General features: G+C 39.6%; 1 protein-coding gene across 1 annotated transcript in view; it reads left to right on the forward strand.

Moving 5' to 3' along the window:
• pde8a (phosphodiesterase 8A) overlaps positions 1–22,841 on the forward strand; it is a 114,132-nt gene that overhangs the window by 84,899 nt on the left and 6,392 nt on the right. Inside the window, exons 14-19 of the mRNA XM_072464962.1 lie at positions 6,198–6,362; positions 10,299–10,347; positions 10,960–11,095; positions 12,549–12,747; positions 15,264–15,481; positions 17,896–18,028. Coding sequence (XP_072321063.1) covers positions 6,198–6,362; positions 10,299–10,347; positions 10,960–11,095; positions 12,549–12,747; positions 15,264–15,481; positions 17,896–18,028 — 900 coding nt within the window. The remainder of the gene's footprint in view (positions 1–6,197; positions 6,363–10,298; positions 10,348–10,959; positions 11,096–12,548; positions 12,748–15,263; positions 15,482–17,895; positions 18,029–22,841) is intronic.

Here is a 22,841-nt window from a genome sequence, read left to right on the forward strand (position 1 = left end):
AGGGCGTTGGCCCTAAAAAGCTGAAATTTGGTGAAAATGCTACTGAGGAGTGGGACATCAAAAGTTATCCAAATTACATTGATACCTCTCACGGTCTCTGAGCGGCGAAGCCGCAAACTGTAGCTAGAATTTCAGAAATCTCCCATATTTAAAATTTCTGCCGTTTGCGCAGATAAAGTCCGAATTGCGTCAAATTAGAATCAGTTGTTAAACTCTTTGCCCTAAACCTACTTGAAGTGAAATAAATTCATTTGGCGCCACAGCGCCCCCTACAGATTTTATATGGAGGTTAAATGTTTAGTTTTGCGAAATTATATGAAATTTGACACACAACTCAATTTTAGCATCCCCATCAAAAAAGTCAATGACTCATGTCATAATTGTTATGGCGTTGCCGTAACGATGACCGAAACCTTTCATGTTTACACTTTAGACTTTCACAAACTCCTCCCAGGGCGTCAGCCCTATTAACCTGAAATTTGGTGAGACTCATCTTCAAGACCATCAAAAGTTATCCACATTTTCATTCAAAGAGTCACGGTGTCTGTGCGGCAAAGCCGCACATTTTGCCAAGAATTCAAAATAAAATAGCTTTTTGATGGTAAAACAAAGGGGAGAAGATGTGACAGCGTCACAGATTCAGCAGTAGGCGTAATAAAAGGACAATTGGGGCTCCTCTTGCGGCGTGGCGGCGGCGTGGCGGCGGCGTGGCGAGGGCCGATCATTGCCGCTTACGGCTATATTTAGGCCCGAGCGCCACAAGCTGGCGAGAGGCCTATTAATCTCGTAAGGCCGTGCGAAGCACGGCTGCGAAAGTGCGCACGTAGTGCGCACGAAATCGAGCGCAAAGCGCTCGCCCACTTACCCTATGGCCTCCATCTTCCTTTGAAAATGAAACCACGCTGTGTTAGCCATTTTGTTCACGTCAAACTTTGACAAACTCCTCCTAGGGCGTTTTGCCCACCGACTTCAAAATCGGCGGACGTCCTCTGGACAAGTGGGGCATCTAAAGTTATCCAATTTTTTGAGATACCTTTTACGGTCTGTGTGCGGCGCAGCCGCAAAGTTGGACAACTTATTTTGGGATATTGCAGATCTAAAAAATTGTTCCCATTTGATCAAAACAAGTCCGATTAGGACCAAAATTGAATCAGTTGTTCAACTTTCTAGTTTGGACCAGTTTATGATGACAAAATTGAAATGGGCGCGATAGCGCCCCCTACAGAGTGACCTTTAAATTAACATTGAAGGTCAAAAATGAGTTTTACCAAAATTTTCTAAACTTTACCCAAAATTCAATTTTGGCGTCCCGATCAAAAAAGCCAATCAGACAAATGCCTTAATTTTTACGGCGTAGTCGTAGCGATGACATAAACCTCCCATGTTATCCCTATGGGAAAACCGCAAAATCTCTCAAATATCCACATTTTTATCTTTCACACTTTAACGAACCCCTCCTAGTGCGTTTTGCCCACCGACCTCAAAATCGGTGTACGTCCTCTAGACAAGTGGTGTATCTAAAGTTATCCAAATTTTAAGGATAACTTTTACGGTCTCTGTGCGACGGAGCCGCAAACATTTCCCAGAATTCTGACTATTTGGCCTTCAGAGTGGCCTATAAACAATAGAGTTTTTCCAAATGACATGATATTTTGAACAAAATTCTAATTTGCCATCCTGATCATAAAAGTATGAGAGCCAAAGTCATATTTTGTACGGCGTAACCGTAGCGATGACAGAAACATCCCATGTTATCCTTATGGGAAAATCGTAGAATCGCTCAAATCACCACATTTTTACGCTTCACACTTTAACGAACTCCTCCTAGGGCGATTGTCCGATCAAACTCATATTTGGAGAATATCATCTACACAAGCGGGGCATCAAAACTTATCCATATTTTGATTCTAAGTGCTACGGTCTCTGTGTGGCGGACCCGCAAATATATGTCAGAAATGGGAAAACAGTGAAATCTCTGAAATGTTCACATTTACGCTTCACACTTTAACAAACTCCTCTGTGGGCAATAGCTCGATCAAGCTCATATTTGGGGAAAATAATCTACACAAGCGGGGCATCAAAAGTTATCCATATTTATATTCCAAGTGCTAAGGTCTCTGTGCGGCGGACCCGCACATTTGACAGACATTTGTGTTCATTTGCACTGGATTGGCCATGTCCAATGTGTCGCTGTCTGTCAAGTTCTTTTTTAATTCAACACAATAAGGGCGCCATCTTTATCAAGTCGAAAGCGCAGAGTTGGAAGGCCGGCGGCCCGCGAGGGCCGTTGGATGCCGCTTGCGGCTTGAATTTTTCTTGTTCTTCATCGCTTTGAACTCTAATTTGACCCCCTGAACATGCTCAAAAACTCACCAAACTTTGCCCAAAATTCAGAATCGGCGAAAAATGTTGTTTTTTCTGGGCCATTTTTTTTTTCCTAAAAAAATGGCGCGACAGCGCCACCGACAAAAGTCAAAATACATTGCGCCTATGGGAGACGCCCCGAGGTCAACTTTGTCGTAAAGCTACGAAATTCGGAACACGCATTCCTCTTGTGAGGACAAAAAACAAATATTATTGTGGCCACGCCCCCAGACTTACCCTATGGCCTCCATCTTCCTTTGAAAATGAAACCACGCTGTGTTAGCCATTTTGTTCACGTCAAACTTTGACAAACTCCTCCTAGGGCGTTTTGCCCACCGACTTCAAAATCGGCGGACGTCCTCTGGACAAGTGGGGCATCTAAAGTTATCCAATTTTTTGAGATACCTTTTACGGTCTGTGTGCGGCGCAGCCGCAAAGTTGGACAACTTATTTTGGGATATTGCAGATCTAAAAAATTGTTCCCATTTGATCAAAACAAGTCCGATTAGGACCAAAATTGAATCAGTTGTTCAACTTTCTAGTTTGGACCAGTTTATGATGACAAAATTGAAATGGGCGCGATAGCGTCCCCTACAGAGTGACCTTTAAATTAACATTGAAGGTCAAAAATTTGTTTTACCAAAATTTTCTAAACTTTACCCAAAATTCTATTTTGGCGTCCCGATTAAAAAAGCCAAACAGACAAATGCCTTAATTTTTACGGCGTAGTCGTAGCGATGACATAAACCTCCCATGTTATCCCTATGGGAAAACCGCTAAATCTCTCGAATATCCACATTTTTCTGTTTCACACTTTAACGAACTCCTTCTAGTGCGTTTTCCCCACCGACCTCAAAATCGGTGTACGTCCTCTAGACAAGTGGAGCATCTAAAGTTATCCAAATTTTAAGGATAGCTTTTACGGTCTCTGTGCGACGGAGCCGCAAACGTTTCCCAGAATTCTGACTATTTGGCCTTCAGAGTGGCCTATAAACAATAAAGTTTTTCCAAATGACATGATATTTTGAACAAAATTCTAATTTGCCATCCTGATCATAAAAGTATGAGAGCCAAAGTCATATTTTGTACGGCGTAACCGTAGCGATGACAGAAACATCCCATGTTATCCTTATGGGAAAATCGCAGAATCGCTCAAATCACCACATTTTTACGCTTCACACTTTAACAAACTCCTTCTAGGGCAAAAGCCCGATCAAGTTCATATTTGGAGAATATCATCTACACAAGCGGGGCATCAAAACTTATCCATATTTTGATTCTAAGTGCTACGGTCTCTGTGTGGCGGACCCGCAAATATATGTCAGAAATGGGAAAACAGTGAAATCTCTAAAATGACCACATTTTTACGCTTCACACTTTAACAAACTCCTCCTAGGGCAATTGCCCGATCAAGCTCATATTTGGGGAAAATCATCTACACAAACAGGGCATCAAAAGTTAGTCATATTTTGATTTTAAGTGGTACGGTCTCTGTGCCGTGGAGCTGCAAATATACTGTCACAAATGGGAAACGCCAAATCTTTGAAATGTTCACATTTATGCTTCACACTTTAACAAACTCCTCCGTGGGCAATAGCCCGATCAAGCTTTACTTTGGGAAATATCATCTACTCTACACAAGCGGGGCATCAAAAGTTATCCATATTTATATTCTAAGTGCTACAGTCTTTGTGTGGCGGACCCGAAAATAGATGTCACAAATGGGAAAACAGCTAAATCTCTAAAATGACCACATTTTTATGCTTCACACTTTAACAAACTCCTCCGTGGGCAATAGCCCGATCAAGCTTTACTTTGGGGAATATCATCTACACAAGCGCGGCATCAAAAGTTATCCATATTTTTATTCCAAGTGTCACGGTCTCTGTGCGGCGGAGCAGCACATTTGACTGACACTTGTGTTCATTTGCACTGGATTGGCCATGTCCAATGTGTCGCCGTCTGTCAAGTTCTTTTTTTAATTCAACACACAATAAGGGCGCCATCTTTATCAAGTCAAAAGCGCAGAGTCGTAAGGCCAGCGGCCCGCGAGGGCCGTTGGATGCCGCTTGCGGCTTTAATATTCTTTCTTTCTTCTTTCTTCTTTCTTCTCGGGACCAACCCCCCTATTTCTCACCCAGTGAACATTGACGAAGAGTTACAAAAAATTGCACACCTCTAAAAATCGTGCCTCTCTACATTCTGGCTATTTCCCTTTTCTAAAATAAAAAAATTGGCGCGTCAGCGCCCCCAAATGTACCAAAAATGCATTGAGAGATGGGAAATGACCCAAAAAAAATCTGATCGTAGAATCATGAAATTTGGCGCAGAGGTAGATGGTGACAAGAGAAGTAAAAAATATTATTACGGCAACGCCGTCCGCCCAACCAAATGTCGGCCATATTGCTTCAAAAATGGCTAAACATGACTTCGGAGTTTTTCCAAACGTCGTACTTTTACAAACTCCTCCCAGGGCGTTGGCCCTAAAAAGCTGAAATTTGGTGAAAATGCTACTGAGGAGTGGGACATCAAAAGTTATCCAAATTACATTGATACCTGTCACGGTCTCTGTGCGGCGAAGCCGCAAACTGTAGCAAGAATTTCAGAAATCTCCCAAATTTAACATTTCTGCCGTTTGCGCAGATAAAGTCCGAATTGCGTCAAATTAGAATCAGTTGTTAAACTCTTTGCCCTAAACCTACTTGAAGTGAAATAAATTAATTTGGAGCCACAGCGCCCCCTACAGATTTTATATGGAGGTTAAATATTTAGTTTTGCGAAATTATATGAAATTTGACACACAACTCAATTTTAGAATCCCCATCAAAAAAGTCAATGAGACCCATGTCATAATTGTTATGGCGTTGCCGTAACGATGACCGAAACATTCCATGTTATTCCAATGGGGAAATCGCCAGAACATGTTTACACTTTAGACTTTCACAAACTCCTCTTAGGGCGTCAGCCCTATTAACCTGAAATTTGGTGAGACTCATCTTCAGGGGTGGACCGTCAAAAGTTATCCACATTTTTATTCTAAGAGTCACGGTGTCTGTGCGCCAAAGCCGCACATTTTGCCAAGAATTCAAAATAAAATAGCTTTTTGATGGTAAAACAAAGGGGAGAAGATGTGACAGCGTCACAGATTCAGCAGTAGGCGTAATAAAAGGACAATTGGGGCGCGTTAGCGCCCCCTCCTCTTGCGGCGTGGCGGCGGCGTAGCGAGGGCCGATCATTGCCGCTTGCGGCTATATTTTTTGTTACTTTCAATTTAGAACTTTTCTGCCGGGTGTCTGCCGCTCGCCTCTCTCCGTAAAAAAATTACTGCTTTTCCTGGAATGTTCCATAGTACAGCATTAAACATATTCATCTTGTAATTTTGAATTGCTAAAGAATACTTTAAAAAGTGATTAGTTTAATGCTGTACTATGTAGCAAACCCTCCAACAGAAAAAACATACAGTTTTACACTTTTAACTATTTTCATGACATTTAAAAAAAAATGTATGATGAGAGTAAAATAGAAATTTATAAATGAATAATGTATTTTAGCAGTATTAATAAAAGTTAATGCAGTGATTCTCATGGATTTCATTTTCGGGAGCACAATCCAAGCAATTTTTGGAGTATACAGTAAATACCTAGATTAAGCAATCTTGTTCTATCAATATAGTATTTTTTTTAACAAGAAAACAAAGTGTGATTTTGTCATGCCAATGTTTATTCCAGGTTGTTTTAAGATCATTGTGAGATCTTCAGACCACCATAGTCTCCTCTGTTAATGGGGGAAACACGCTAATGTCTTTTTTTCCTCCCTGATGTTTGCTGTTTCAGGTGATAAACATCATAAACGCGGCGCAGGAGAGCAGTCCGATGCCAGTGGCCGAGGCTCTGGACCGGGTTCTGGAGATCCTCAGGACCACGGAGCTGTACTCGCCTCAGCTGGGAACCAAGGACGAGGACCCCCACACCAACGACCTCGTGGGCGGGCTCATGACGGTAACGCACCACCACAACTACTGAAACTTGCAGACACTAGAGGGTTTAAAATACTTAATACCACGGGAGAGCGAGGTGTTAATCTGTGTTCTGGTCACAATAAGATCGTTATAAGAACTAAAACATAATAATCGTGACCATTTTAATTCAATCTATTGTCCAAAAGTGCTGTTAATCTGACCATCTTTGTTGCATTCACTTTATTTTGTCCTTCAGAAAGTTATATATCATAAAGTCGGTTAAGAACTTGGCAAATAGTGGCGTGTTTGTGACAACAGGAATGAAGGACAGTAAAAGATGTCACTGTTTGGTCATGATGTCAGTAACCGTGATCTAGTTAAATCGTGATGTTGCTAAGACGATGCTTTAAAGGTCTCTCTCTAACTTCTCTGGTGGGACAAAGTTTATCAATCTGTCTTATATACGGCACTGAAATGTTACACAAGGGTTGCAAAAATACAAAATATATCATAATTACTACACCTTCAAAAAGCCTTGGTTTTACTGAAATGATGTCAAGGCAAAGCGCTTTAGAGACGAGGCAAAGAAGCATAAAAAAAGGAAAAAAAACCTGATTGATTGTTTGATTTTGATTAGTTTAAACCATTTATGTAGTTGTTTAAGATGTTTACAGTTTAAAGAGCCTGGCAGTTATTTATTCTTACTGTGATATTTAATTTTAGTGTCATTTTGAGAACTCCATTTCTTTTACTAGTCGGCTGCAGGTCGAGATGAATAAAATTACTTTTGATCCTGATTTTCATATCCACAAAGCTCTCCCGTTGGATAAAATGTTCTCCTTCCATCTATTATTCATTTTATTTTATCGTTTTTATTTTTAGAGATGAGGCTGCTTATGTAACTTTATCCTGTAACGTTTGTTTATCCTGAATTAAAAGGAGAATTAAACGTCACGTACAGGCACTTGAACTCCACTGATATCTTCTCAAATTGTCCTTTTGGCGATGGAGCGAGGGGCTTTTATGAGGCGGAGCCGTTTGAATACTTTTGTGGCTGTTTCGTATCGTTGTGAGAGCGACAGACACAGACAGAGGCTGAGCCAGAGCCAAGTTGGCAGTCCTGGCAGAGGCCCCGGAGGAAGTGTTGGATTGTCCTTTGTGCTGCTGCTGCTGCTGCTGCTGCTGCTGCTGCTGCTGCTGCTGCTGCTGCTGCTGCTGCTGGAGAGGAAAGCCCGGCCCACCCTGTCCCCCGTCTCCCTCCTCTTGTCCTCCTCCTACGTCAGAACTGCCCCGCCTCCAAAACCCATGTCATACAAATACTGCGCTTCCTAAATTAAACCAGGCTGAAATCGGGACTAAATTGGGCGCGTTCAAACTTGCACTTGTTTGCTCCCAGTTTGAGCCAAGTTTAATACTGAGGTTGACTGGATTTGGTCCTGGTTTAGTCCTAGTTTAGTCCTGGTTTAGTCCTGGCCTTGTCCAGGTTTAGTTCCAGGTTTAGTACTAGTTAAGTCACAGTTTTGATATGGTGTTGGTGCAAGTTTGAACGCACCCTGAGACTGAATCAGGTCGAGATTGGATTGTGTTCTTGTTATTAGATTAACAGACCTGCTGTACTCACGAAACCAAGACTAAACCTGGACTAAACCTGGACTAAACCTGGACTAAACCTGGACTAAACCTGGACTAAACCTGGACTAAACCTGGACTAAACCTGGACTAAACCTGGACTAAACTTGGACTAAACTTGGACTGAACCTGGACTGAACCCGGCCTGAATCTTTGACTAAACTGACTCCTAAACGTTCACACATCCCTGTCAAATGTGTTGGCTCGATCAGATGAACTGAGCAGCTTTAGAGGAGTGATGAGACTTTAGCAGGACCAAAAAGAGACTCTAAACTCGCTTTTGGCTTCTACATAAAGTGTAACCGAGAGGACCAAACTCAGGACTTTACCACGATCAACTGTATTTGTCAATAACTGAAAAAAATGCAAAAGTAGGTATAGTCGGTAAGTGCATACAATATATTACAGATTTTCATGTGTTTTCTAATTATTACTTTGTTTGGTGGGATATTGCCTGTAACAATATTTACCACTTTCATAGTTTTATACATCAAGTGGCAGTTTGTCAAGAAAGTCGAACATCGCCGGAAGTAGCGTAATGCACAATTTATGACAATTTATGCACAAGGAACATATTTTTCTTTCAGTTTAAATGTTCATTTAACAAAACAATGGTGTTGTCTTGTATTTTATTTGTTAAGTCCTAACTGTTATATAAATTAAGTCAAGCTTTTGAAGTTTCCTCTACGCAGCAGCCCATGCCCAATTAAGAAGTAAAGATTAGTTGAAGCAATATTGTTAATCATATCTACAAACTAAGGCCTGATGTCACTGGGACAGGCTCCAGTCACCCGCGACCCCTGAAGGGAACAAGCGGTAGAAAATGAATTATTTAATTTCTACTAACTACTGTTTTTCTCCAATTTGGCAATTTTGGTGAAGTTTATAATGACACTTCCTGGTTTGACATGGCCAGCAATTATGATATAGGTTCAGGTAATTCCACAACCAAACTGTAAACAAGCTTCATACAATATATAAATAATTACACCTGAAAACACCTTTATTTTGTGAAAAGATTGTTTAAACTGTCAAAGGTGCAAGTTGTCTGCACAGTTTCTTTTTCTTTTTTTTTTTGGCATATTTCATGGAATGGCGCTTTTTGATGACATCACAGAGGTGGGAGCATTCTGTTGTAGAACTCTGCTCTACTTCCTGTAATTTTCCACTTTTATTTGTCTTTTTTTTTCACAAACTGCAAATTCACTGATGTACAACTATGATAAATATTTACCACAAGGTCTAAACTACCAAACAACGTCATAATAATTAGAAAAAGATGAGAAGCTGTCATATGAGCTTTAAGTGTTACAATATGTGAATCAGAAACATGCACACAACATCTACTGGGGTCATGATAGAGCACTGCGTGACTGTGAAAACAACTAAAGCCTGGACTTGTTTTAGAAATAATAATCCAATAACTCACTTCCAATGAGCAGGTTTTGCTACTTACACAGTTTGTCATGAGCTTTGGGACCTGCACCTGTCTCGCTGTGGGTTGTCGTCGTCGCTGGTTGAAACGCTGAGTTAGTCGGGCTGATTCTGGGAAGAAAAGAAAAAATAGTCGTAGCGTCACCGCGAGACAATGCTCGGGTCAAAGATGAGACACTCCGTTTCCTTTTTCAATTGTCAAGTAAACATTTCAATCCGCGACACACACCCAAGAATCCGTGCGTCTGCCAGGGCAAGACAGAGGGTTATTTCAATGGTGCAGCAAAGATTCTCAGTAGTTTTTCAGATTCTCTGGGCTTTTGATTCATATTCTTGAGTTCTGACTTACTCGATTGTGCTGCAGAGTCTTCAGAAAACAGTCAGATAAAAGCCTGATTAGTGGAAAGACAATTATCTATATTGTCTGTGCTAATTCTCCTGCATTTCTTTGTACTAAAGTTGGATTAAATAATAGTTTTTACGCTTCCTTCCACTCCCTTTTGGGACATACAAGGAGACAGAGAGAGAAAATGCTATTTGTTTGTTGTTTGACTAAACTGCACAACATTTTTACAACTTTACAGATTATTTTTATTTTGCCGTATAATTTTCTTTGTTTTTATTTTGTTTTTAGTATGGTATTTTTTCCTTCCCCACTCAAATTGTCCAATAAAATACATGAATTCATACATATTTTGGGTTCAATTAAAAGCCACTCCGACCCTAACTCAAATTGTATTCATTTTCTATTTTCTTTTTACCTAAATTTGTAACAATTATTTTTTTACCAAGTGTATACAGTTGTTGTCCTTGAATGTAACTTGTTTTAAAAGCAATGCCATACTTATTTTGTAGATTCTATTCTTTGTCAGTTGTTTTCCTCTTTGTCATAAATGACTTCTTTCTCTCTTAGGATGGCCTTCGAAGATTGTCTGGAAATGAATACATCCTCGCCTCCAAACGTAAGTCTTTTCACAATAATCCTGCTAATCAAAACATCTTAAGTGCACCGAATAAACTAGTGCAATCTATTTACAAAGTTACTTCTAAAGTGTTAGGCCCACAACTATACCCTGGTCCAGGCATCTTTTTTCCAATAAAAATGTGTCTGGACTACTTTTTGTACCAATGTTTGTATTTAGTAAGGTGCACTAACGTTTAAATTTATAATAAATATTGTTTTGTTTTGTTTATTAAGAATGATACAGGCTTGGTTACTATTTAATTAAATAGTTATGGTTTGGCATTAGGAGAATAATTAAGCCTGAATAAACATTATTTTCATCATGAATTAAGTCTGTGTTCATGTTTTTTTAAGGCTATTAAAAGTGTATACCTTAAAACACCTTAAAAACATGCATTCTTTTTGTAAGCGGGCTCGCCTCTCCACAGTTCTGACCTGTAACTTGGTCTGGTGGCGTTACCTGCTTGTCTCCGTGGCGATAGATATGTTTAATGGCACACTGTGGGTTAGGATTAGGTGTTGCATAGTTCACCTGTCACTGTAAATGTCACTTTTTGTCATTACGCGTCACCTGGGCATGTTATTTAATCCTTCTGTCTGTTGGATTCAGAGCCTCACCACCTCCCCAGTCACCTGACCACGCCCCTGTCCCTGAACGACATCCCGCCCCGGATCGCACAGACCATGGAAAACGAGGACTCATGGGACTTTGATATCGTCAACCTGGAAGCAGCGACTATGAAACGGTACGGCCGCGGCGCTCAACACGACCCCAGCAGACGACGCCGTGACGTCACTTTGTTTTACACTGATCGGGCAAAAAGTGAAGCCTTTTGAATTACCGTATTTGGGGAAATTTATTTGATAAAATCCAAGACCAAGAACAGACATTTAATTTTGAAATAGAATTGAAAATTATAACAGATGAGAGAACATGGTGAATAGGTGTACGTATGCTAACGCTAACACCTTCAGCTACATGAGGCACAGACAGAACTGTGGTAAGTGTCTTGTATGTTAACGTAACATATGAACAGTTATTCAGATAACTATAGCATAAAGAACATGCTAACAAGTTTACCAAAGCATCAGTTTTACCCCAAATCACTAAATCCATTGAATTCTTCTTCCTCTGTGTCACTTCTAAACAACTCCACAAACTCCAGAGGAAGAGGAAGTGCAGATTCTTCTTCTGCGTCACTTAGAGCCCAGAGCGCCCTCTTGTGGTTGCCATAGTGAAAATAATGAATAATATCACATATAAGTCGCTCTGGAGTATAAGTCGCACCACTTATAATCCGGAAAATACAGTATGACAGTAAAGGATGTGAACATTTATGCGCTTGATGGAGGTAAAAAGAGAACGCTTTTAGGTTGGGTGTTTCCATATCGTACAGATGTTATCATGTTATCTTATGAAGGTATAATGTTTATTGGGATATTGTGGTGATGGGAACGTATTGTATTGTAGATGTTATTGTAGAAATGCAACTTTTTTTGCAATTATTGAAAAAAAAAAGAACAAACAGATTGAATGAAAGTAGGCGACGTATCTCACAGAAATAAACTGTTGTAAATGTACTCTTGAAAGGTACAATCTGTGAACAGGTTAACCTTTCAGGGAAACGCCCTTATGTACATTTAATGCACTTAAGCGTTAATGTCAGTCATCTTGGTTACTCAATTACACCACTTTGCACAGTCCTACTTACTATATTCCACAAGATTATGCTATTAAAATGCATCCGTGTTCTGTTATTTATAGATGTTGACTGCACTGAAACTGGATGTGGCAATTGTACGAATACAATAGTTTTATTTTAGATTTGAGTGAGTTTAACAAATGGTGCCGGCTTTACTGCATCAGACCAGTGTTTGTGTGCGTTTTTTTTTTTTTTACTGGGAAATTTGTTTTTGGGCAATTAAAAAAAAACATTTAATTGTCTAAACTCAAGCTGGATAATGCCATACTGTGGAACCTTCTAGGCAAAGCAATAACATAATCAAGGACAAGAAAACGTACTCTATGCACCTTTAAGACCCAATCTGATACAAACTTATCGATGGAAAGCATGAATGTGAATCTTCAATTTATTTTTTTGTGAATAAACGAAGACGTTATTTTTCTTGCAAAGCAGTTAGTTTCATCTTTCACTTGGACCGCATGTGCTCTAATCAGTGACGTTTCTCCTCTCGCAGGCCGCTGACGTACTTGGGGCTGAAGATCTTCTCTCGCTTCGGGGTGTGCGAGTTCCTGAACTGCCCCGAGGCCACGCTGCGCTCGTGGTTACAGCTGATCGAGGCCAACTACCACTCCACCAACTCCTACCACAACTCCTCACACGCCGCCGACGTCCTGCACGCAACCGCATACTTCCTCTGCAAGGAGCGGGTCAAGGTGAGGCTGGCAATGTTTGATATCATATTATGTCTGGATGTCCTGGAGGTCCACGGTAAAAAGGCTAAACAGTTCTCTTCCCCCCGTTCAATTTTCCTGTAAACGTGACAAAAATAAGTAGTTTAAAGGTTTAACATCAAGGGCCTATGACAGGTTGGACCACTCATTGAACTAAAATGCAGTTAAGATAAATATATTTCACATTTTGTTAAACAAACATGTTAGCCCAGAATAACCTAAAAATATAATAATACATTTGACACAGAGAAATGCCCAGCAGCCTCTGAGCCAGAACTCATCAAATGTCACAATGTTTTTACTTTGACAAATAAAAATCCATTAGAGCTCCTATATTTGTGTTTTATTATTGTTTAGAGGGTCATAAATGATGCATAAACTTGGATGGAATGAGTGTCTCTGGTGTCATGCCACTTCCTGCTATTTTCTCCACAAATAGCTGATTGATCATTGTAAAACATCATAATTTATATTTAAAACAATCAAATAAAGTCAAAATCATAAAAAACACCATACGCATTGTTAAAACTTTAATAAGGTGCAACTGAAACACCTTGTGATTTACTATGTAGTATGTAAATATGCAAATATGATGTGAGGGCACCTTAACCTATAGTTTTATAAGTTAAATGTAAATATCTTCCCCAGGGGTTCAGCTGACAATAATACTTCTATTCTTCCTGGGATACAGACATTTAACTTTAGTTTCTTTACTTTGTTTTCGATAACACTATTGTTCTGCTGTCTTATTTACACTTTCCTCTTCGTTATCAATAAAAGTACTTTTAATTCTGTTTCTGATTAAGTTGTATAATTACAGTATGATTATACCTTTTTTAAGTAAGATATTCTCTTTTAATTGCACAAAACTGCAAGGATTTTTGAACATTAGTGCAGTGTACTCAATGTAGGTGTGAGAATCACCACGTCTTAAAGCATTAAATACAAAGTAAATGAAGAAGTAGGTAAATTAATACATCTGTAGAGTATAAGAGACTTTTTGAGTAAGATGAGACTTTTTGCGTCCGAAGACTCTGTTGCTTGTGCACATCTTCACCTGAGCTTCACTGTGGTTCTCTGTTGCATGTCTCACATTGTTCAGTGCCAGGTTTTACTGTGTCAGTGGCTCAGGACCAGGATAAGGCGATTTAACTGTCTATTTCTGACCTCGGTTGAGTGACCTCTCATTGGCTTAACCGGAGCATGACACGCTCACATCACCAGGAAACATGACATCAGTGTTTACCTAGAAAGAAGAACTCCTAGAAAGAGTTGGCGTAGATGTGTTTTGGGTGATTTCTTTTGCATCATGGTCCACAAATTGAAGAAATAAATAATCGGATAACGGTGGAAAGTCGAGATTTTGATCCGATCAACTTTATCTAGCACATTTTACAAAGTTCTGCTCTGAAAACCATGAGCTCTATCATTGCTCTTAAAATAAGAATAAAAAAATGAAAAAAATAATTAAATACTCTAAAACATAATTAAATACTCTAAAACAGATAACTAAAAACGATTAAAAAAAAACAAGAAACGGTTCACAGTTTTGGCCTTGCAAGTTTTTATTACGTTCACTATTTGTGCTGTCATTGTATTTAGTTCAGTTTGTATTTATTGTTTAATTATAGAGTGAAAACTAGATAAGAAACACTTTTTTCCATGAGCACAAAATACAGATTAAACAAACAAAAAACACAGAATATCAAAATAAAATGCCAACAAAACATTTTCGACAAGATGGTAAAAAAGAGGATACAGTTGTTTGTTTTGTTTGTTCAGGGCTTACTTACATATTGAGAGGGTATAATGACCATGTAGATTAGCACTAAAACATGATGCATATTACATTGTTAAAAGTTACAAAAACTAATGTAAGATCCACAAGGCCGACGAGAAGATTGTGCTTGTATAAAAAAGAGAGCAATAATCATCAAAATATATAATATGACTTTTTTATACCTTGTTTTGTTTATTTATTTTAGTTTTTAAAAGGCCTTTTGGCAAATTTGCATACATTTACATTCCTTATAACATACATTAATGTGCACTGTCCCAGTTTTTAGAGATTAGATGGAGCACATTAGTAGCTTCTGCATAATGAGTCAGAAATTAAAATATGTATTACTATTTATATTTTTGCATTATTATCATATAGATCCATGTTTTTCATCTTTTTTTTTAGTCACGGCACACTTCTTTGGTTGAAAATAGACTACCTACTGAAATATTATCAACTCACACACAGAATTTAGGGGGGAAAGTGGTATTTAATGCAGTAAATATTGTTCATGCCAATGCCACTGTGTCTGCTTCTCAAAATGTTTGCAATGTTGATTTTTTTTTTTGGGTGAAAAAGTTCAGGACAGTTCAAAATGGTGACTTCAAACCATGAATCTGATATTTTTTCACCTGGCAATACCTCGAGAACATACAGTAGATAATCGTACCGGTCTGGAAAGTATCTGTGCGTAATCGTAACTGTTCCCCTACGACAGCAAAGCCTGGACCCCATCGACGAGGTGGCCGCCCTGATCGCTGCTACGGTTCACGACGTGGACCACCCGGGACGCACCAACAGCTTCCTGTGCAACGCCGGCTCCGAGCTCGCCATCCTGTACAACGACACGGCCGTGCTGGAGAGTCACCACGCCGCGCTCGCTTTTCAGATCACCACACGAGACGACAAGTGCAATATTTTCAAGAACATCGAGAGGTACGACAGCATAAATGCAAATAAATCTTCACGTTACGACGGCGCTGTTGAAAATGGTTCCGTTTTCCTGACCTATAATGAAGTGCTCAAACTGAAAACGCATGAACGGTGGAACTGCCGGATCACACAGACTGCCATTATTTTGGTGATATAATTTCCTTAGCAAGCAACAAAATATATTGTCACTCATGTGTATTGGACTGCTACAAATGAGATGCTTGATATTATTGCATAAAGGCCTCCCAAAATAGTGACTCACCAGCACCAGTCGTATCTCAACAGACATTTTACCAACTTCAACCCATTAAATATTTCCATGTGGTACCTTCATTTTATTTTACAACGTTTTGCTCTTGTAAGTTGACTGGAATTTGTGTATAAATGATATTTTTAAGCATATTATTATGGTATTAAGAACTCATGTCGAGGGAGCTGGATCGATGCACCAAAGAAACTTGGTCAAGTGGTTGTTTGGCAAAGAGAGATTTTTTATTAAAATATCATGCTCTCAGATCTTCTTAATAATTTTATAAGTAACAGAAAAATAAAGTTAAAAAACAGTTTACTTGTAAAGCATTTGTAAAAAAAAACAAAAAAGCCAAAAAAACGCCAAAACCCCCCCACTTTTGACAAGGGTGCTGTGAAATGAAAATGCACGTACAGTTTATATTACAAAAAAAACTATTACAAAAAGCATGTTACAAGAATTTCCTAAACTGTAAAATTCAAGACTTCAACCTGGAGACGGATTGATTTATCTGTTCGCCGATATATCAGACCAATATTCCACTTTTTACCGTATCAGCGGTCTACTTTTAATCTCCATTACCGGTTGATATTTGGTCAAATCAAAGACATGAAGCTTTATTATAACACTTAATTTGAACACTTAAATACGTTAACATGACCACACTGCTCATTTATTTGTTAGTTGTGGGCTGTGGATGTCAGAAAATAATGTCTATAGTTTAATGTTTAGCTTTTATTATGTGGAGCAGTACAAAGTATAGGCAGTAATTCTTCAGTTTTGGGGAAAATTATCTAAACACAGTGTGCCCTACATATCGGCCACCACTCTGGATTCTACATCGCTCTCTACCTCAGACTAGATAAAAGTCGAGAAGGAAAACGCTGGCGAGATTCAACAACGAGAACTCGAGTGCGGCTCATGTTCGAGCGCATTTCCAATCCTGGAGTCTTGTGTCTGTTTAAGAAGGCGTGGCGTTTGGAGCTTCACCTTGATGGGTGCAGACAAGCCGTGGCCGAGCGTGCCCTGATACAAGCCGCTCTGTGTGTTTGTTGATGGCCGCGGCTCAGTAATGTGATTGGAGCCCAAAGCGGAGTGTCTCACATGCACCGGTTCCTCTGAGGCCCAGACAAAGCCCCCATTCATTCACACTGTCACAGCAACAACAGCACGCAATAAAAGCACATAACAAGTCATTAATGCACCGTGGAAGAAGTCTGTTTGTACAAGTAGTTTAATCTGGCTCTGTACATTATGTTTTTATTTAGTTTGAATTATGTATTGGTAAAGATTCTTGCTTACATTCAATCATAAGAAAATACATTTAAAAATACTCATTGTTTACGGGGATTTATCTAACCTTTCGACCTGCCTGGTTTGTCTGGAATGTTGCACAGTAGGGCATTAAATTGTCTATCTTGCTTTTATTCAATTACAGATGTTTGAAATAAAACTGAATTCTTACTGTGAACGGGTTCACCTCTGCACAGATCTGACCAGTAACTTGGCCTGGTGGCGTCACCTGCTTATCTCCATGGATATAAACAACTTTATTGCCATACAGTGGAACATTACAACATATGTGATACTAATTACACTAAAAACAAACTTAAAACAAACTGTCTAATGGGCCTAAAAATATTTATCTATGAGTTTCAGCTTCCTGTTACACTGTGTGCAACATTTTGAGGACTTTTTCCCCTTCAAAAATTATAATATTTTGTTTTAATCTTTTTTATTGCTATGGCAACGGCCCTAATTTATCATAATTTCGGAGCCTTCTTTTGTTTTGTTTTTGTTTTCTTCTGTTTTTGTCTTTTTTTAGTGCTAGTTTAATTTTGTGTTCATTACTTTTTCTCTTTTTTTTTTTTTTTTTTTTAAATAAAAACATAAAACAACAAAAACAAACAAGACAAAACCAGAGATTTATTTTCTTTTTTCAAGTCAATTTAAAAATAAGGCAGCTACACCCAAAACCAAACTGAACCATATTCTGAACTAAACTGAAAAAGGCTCTGTGTTTTCTGTATCCACAAGCTGGAGCTGGAATTGAACCGACAACCCTCCGATTACGAGACTTCCAATCATCCAATACACATTTCTACCTTCGTTTACTGCACTTACACTCGTGCTTCGGTCATCGTTTGGTCCTGTTTCTCTCTCACAGAAACGAGTACCGGACGCTGCGGCAGGCGATCATCGACATGGTGCTGGCGACGGAGATGACCAAGCACTTTGAACACGTCAACAAGTTCGTCAACAGCATCAACAAGCCACTAGCTGCTCTGGAGGAGAACGGGGTGAGCGACAATATCATTTTAATTATTCACATTAGGTTAGTAAGATAAAGGAATATCAGGATATTTGTTGGGTTTTTTCAATCACAAAATTCAGACGATATTTTCACAATTCATCTGGAACGTGTTCAAATGTGCCTGTAAATGACTTGAACCAGGAAATTAAGTTGAAAAGGGCAGGGATGTCACTTTATATACCTTTGTTTGGGAAATAGCAGTCAAAAGAAATTGAACAGAAACGTCTAATCATCTCTTTTTGCTGGAATTTCTAATAGTTTTAGTTACAGACAATATAGTCGATATTAAAAAATGTTTTCCCCCTCAACTTTCACCAAAATAACACCGGTGGCCAGGTATATCCTCACGCTTTCACCTTTCCTTCCTCATAAGCAATAAATAGGTTGTGTTTATGTGAATTCTCAATACTCTACCATCTTAATAGTTAAATTTTTGATGAGAATTTGCTGTTTGATTGACAAATTGCAGACTTATATATATATATATATATATATATATATGTTTTGGTCATTCTTGGGCCTATCCACGTGGAACAAAAACTGCTGCACAGTTCAATGTCTTTACTATCGACATAAATAAACAACACCAAAGATCAGGCATTGTAAAGTTGGTACGGCCACTTATAATTCTGGCAAGTTTGTAGAGCCAATCCCAAACAAATGATGCTGCAAGTTCAACAGTTATAGATTTTTTTTGTTTGGATATTTTGTTTCTCTTATTGTAGAATATGAATGTAACTTTGTGTAGCCCGTGCCTAATTGGAAGAACTGTTGTATATTTATAATAGAAAAATGTGCAATAAGAAACAGAGCTGGTTGGTTCTGTGAGTGACTTGTGCAGTTTAGTCCAGTTTAGTCCAGTTTAGTCCAGTTTAGTCCAGTTTAGTTGTGGAGTGTCGGTCTCGTCGACTCTTCAGAGCGCTTCTTGGTCCGTGGAGAGCTCTGGAAACTGCAGTATTTTTTTGTCCTGAGGAGCTGAGACTCGTGACTCGCCTCGTGTCTTTGGGACCTGCGAATTTTACAACTCTGTACCATCTTTCTCATCTGTGTGAGGCATCCCAACACAGGCTCTTAAATATATATTATTCCTTTTAAAACCATCAGTCAATGAACGTAGTAATCACATTTCCTCAAACACCAGTTAGTGGAGAACTTCTGGTTAAGAAATGTGTAATAAAATGTTGCGTTCTGTCTAATTAAGGCAAGGCAAGGCAAGGCAAGTTTATTTGTAGAGCACATTTCATACACAAGGCAATTCAAAGTGCTTCACAGCAGGAAAAATGCATTCAAATCACAAAGAAATTACAGAAACAGAAATACAATAAAATTAACTAAATTAAAAATTATCAATCCAACTGATTTTCTAAACTAATAAAATCACAAACAAAAGAGAAGAGTGCAAAGAAAAAATCCTTTCAGTCATATGCGCAGCTAAACAAAACTGTTTTTAGCTTAGATTTTAACATTGTCAGAGTAGAAGCCTGTCTCACATCTTCAGGAAGACTGTTCCAGATTTTAGCTGCATAAAACTGAAACGCAGATTCCCCATGTTTAGTCCTGACTCTGGCACCAGCAGGAGGCCGGTCCCTGAGGTCCTCAGAGTCCGAGATGGTTCATATGGCACTAACATATCCAAGATGTACTTTGGTGCTAGGCCATGGAGAGACTTGTACACAAGCAGAGCTGCTTTAAAGTCTATTCTCTGAGCCACAGGGAGCCAGTGCAGAGACCTGAGAACAGGACTAATGTGATCATACTTCCTGGTTCTAGTCAGGACCCGAGCAGCAGCGTTCTGGATGTACTGCAGCTGTTTTACAGCTCGTTTGGAGAGGCCAGTGAGCAGGCCGTTACAGTAGTCTAATCTACTGGAGACAAACGCATGGATAAGTCTCTCTAAATCTGGTTTTGACACTATATTTTTGATTTTGGCAATGTTTTTTAGATGGTAAAAAGCTGCTGATGTTATTGATTTGACGTGGCTATTAAAGTTCAAGTCTGAGTCCATTATTACCCCCAGATTTCTAATTTGGTTTGTAGGTTTTAGAGCGAGACTCTGGAGGTGACCGCTAACACTTTCTCTTTGTTTCTGTGGGCCAAAAACGATTATTTCAGTCTTGTCTGAGTTCAGCTGGAGAAAGTTGTTTTGCATCCACACACTGATCTGTTGGATGCAGTGACAGAGTGAATCTACTGGTCCATAGTCACCTGCCGATAGTGAAACATAGATCTGAGTGTCGTCTGCATAATTGTGATAGGACACATTTTCACTGCGTATCAACTGACCTAACGGCAGCATGTAGAGGTTGAACAGAAGGGGACCCAGGACTGACCCTTGGGGCACTCCACAGGTCAGGGTCATGTGGTCTGAGACACAGCTACCAATTTCAACAAAGTACTTCCTGTCTTCCAGATAGGACCTTAACCAGTTTAGGGCAGTGCCAGTGATGCCCACCCAGTCCTCTAGTCTCTGTAAGAGGATCCCATGATCGACAGTGAAAGCAGCACTCAGATCTAACAGAATTAAGACTGAGGCTTTGCCCGTGTCAGTGTTCAGGCGGATGTCATTTGTCACCTTGACAAGAGCAGTCTCAGTGCTGTGATGAGGTCTAAAACCTGACTGAAAAACATCAAATGAGTTGTTTATTAAGAGGAAATCTGTGAGCTGTTGGTAAACAACCTTTTCAAGGACTTTGCCCAAAAATGGCAGATTAGAGATGGGCCGGTAATGACTCAGTACTGCGGCATCAAGACTGCTCTTCTTTAGGAGAGGCTTTATGACCGCAGTTTTCAAAGACATTGGGAATGTTCCAGATTGAAGCGACATGTTAACTATGTGAGTGAATGGTGCTAACAAACTGTTCAGCACAGACTTTAGAAATCTGGTGGGTAACACATCAAGGCAGCATGTAGATGAACTCAGACTGGTGATGATCTCATGGACAGTTTTGTCAGTTACTGGTGCAAAGTGAGTTAGCTCTAAGTGTCTTGGTGGTTTTAGGGTAATTTTTTGCATTGTGGGATTTATAGCATTTTTAATGCCCTGAACTTTGTCATTAAAGAATAATGCAAACTCATTACACTTGGATGTGGAAATGAGTTCTAACGGCAGCTGAGCTGGAGGGTTTGTTAATCTGTTTACTGTGGCAAACAGGACACGCGAGTTGTTACTGCAGCTTCCAATTATTTCAGAAAAATATCTTTCCCTAGTCCTACATAAGATTAGGTTGTACATGTTCAGCTTTTCTTTGTAATTCTCTTTTTGAACCTGGAGCTTTGACTTGCGCCATTTCCGTTCGGCCCTGCGGCACTCCCTTTTCTGTGCCCTGACCGAATCATCATTTCTCCACGGCGCCTTCTGCTTATTTTTAACCATTTTAGCCTTTATAGGGGCGATGGTGTCCAGAACATTCAAAACACTAGATGTAACAGAGTTCAACAAATCATTTACATTAGAACATGAGACATTTTCAAAGTGTATCATTTCCATAAACAGCGCACCTGTGCCATCACTTATGTGTCTCCTCTGAACAACTGCAGGACCAACCGGAGGTTGGGGAGAAACAGACAGGTCAAAGAAGACACAGAAATGATCAGACAGAGCAACATCGATCACATTAACATTTGAAATATTTACCCCCTTTGTAATTATGAGATCTAGAGTGTGTCCTTTGCTGTGGGTGGGGCCTCTCACATGCTGAGTAAGACTGAAGGTTTCAAGGACAGCATCAAGCTCTTTAGCGTTTCTGTCACAAATATTATCAACATGCACATTGAAATCACCTGTAATGACCAAACCATCAAAGTCTGTGCATATGACTGAAAGCATCTCAGTAAAATCATCAATAAAACGTTGGCAGTGCTGGGGGGGCTTGTATAAAACAATGAAGAGAATGGATGGAGACCGTTTTAGCTCCATTTTAAAGGATACATACTCAAATGATGAAAACACCCCAAAAGACAACCTGCGGGTAATTATTTCATCTCTAAAGACAGCACAGACTCCACCCCCTTTTTTGTTTTCTCGTGTTTCAGATTCAAACTTAAAGTTGGGTGGAGCAGATTCTATCAGAACTACATTTCCTGTGTTTTTGTCAAGCCATGTTTCAGTTAAAAACATAAAATCAAGATTATAAGAAGAAATAAAATTATTAATTAAGAGAGATTTGTTACATAAGGATCTGACATTTAGCACAGCAAGTTTCAGACTAGTTTCAGTGAGACTGGGCTTTATCTTTTCACAGGGAATATGAATCACATTTCTCAGATTGGGCCTGACTCGCATTTTGTTTTTCCATCTGTGTGATGATGTGACTACAGAAATAGCACTAGGGGGGGCTCTTTTTACATAGGGCCCCGGGTTGGTTTGATTTTTAATGTGACAATAAGTCCCGGCAACGCTGAGACCCAGTGCATCCTAGCTATGGGAGATACCAGGTAAAAGGCGAGGTTGGATGGGTGGTGGGGCTTTTGTAGCCAAGGAAAGTTTGGGACCAGGTGAGAGGCGAGGGGGGATGGGTGGTGGGGCTTTTGTTGGTGTAGTCGGCATAGCCCTTGCTATATTGGGCGTGAGTGGAGCCATCTTAATGCCTGATTTGATCAGACTTTCAAAATGGCTGGGAAGGCCCATGAGTGAGAGTGGAGATGAGAAGGAGAATGATGAATCTTTAGTGGGAGTAGATGTTGCAGGGGGAACCCAGGGCTGGTGTGAAGGCAGGGGCGATGACAGGGATGTTGTTGGGCTTGTCACAGATGGGTCCAAGACCTTTGAAGATTGTTCCTTTGCTGGAGGCGGTGGAGGT

The sequence above is a fragment of the Eucyclogobius newberryi genome, unplaced genomic scaffold, assembly GCF_026437365.1.
Source record: "Eucyclogobius newberryi isolate DKJ021-1_F unplaced genomic scaffold, fEucNew1.0.hap1 SCAF_5, whole genome shotgun sequence".
Classification (NCBI taxonomy): domain Eukaryota; kingdom Metazoa; phylum Chordata; class Actinopteri; order Gobiiformes; family Gobiidae; genus Eucyclogobius; species Eucyclogobius newberryi.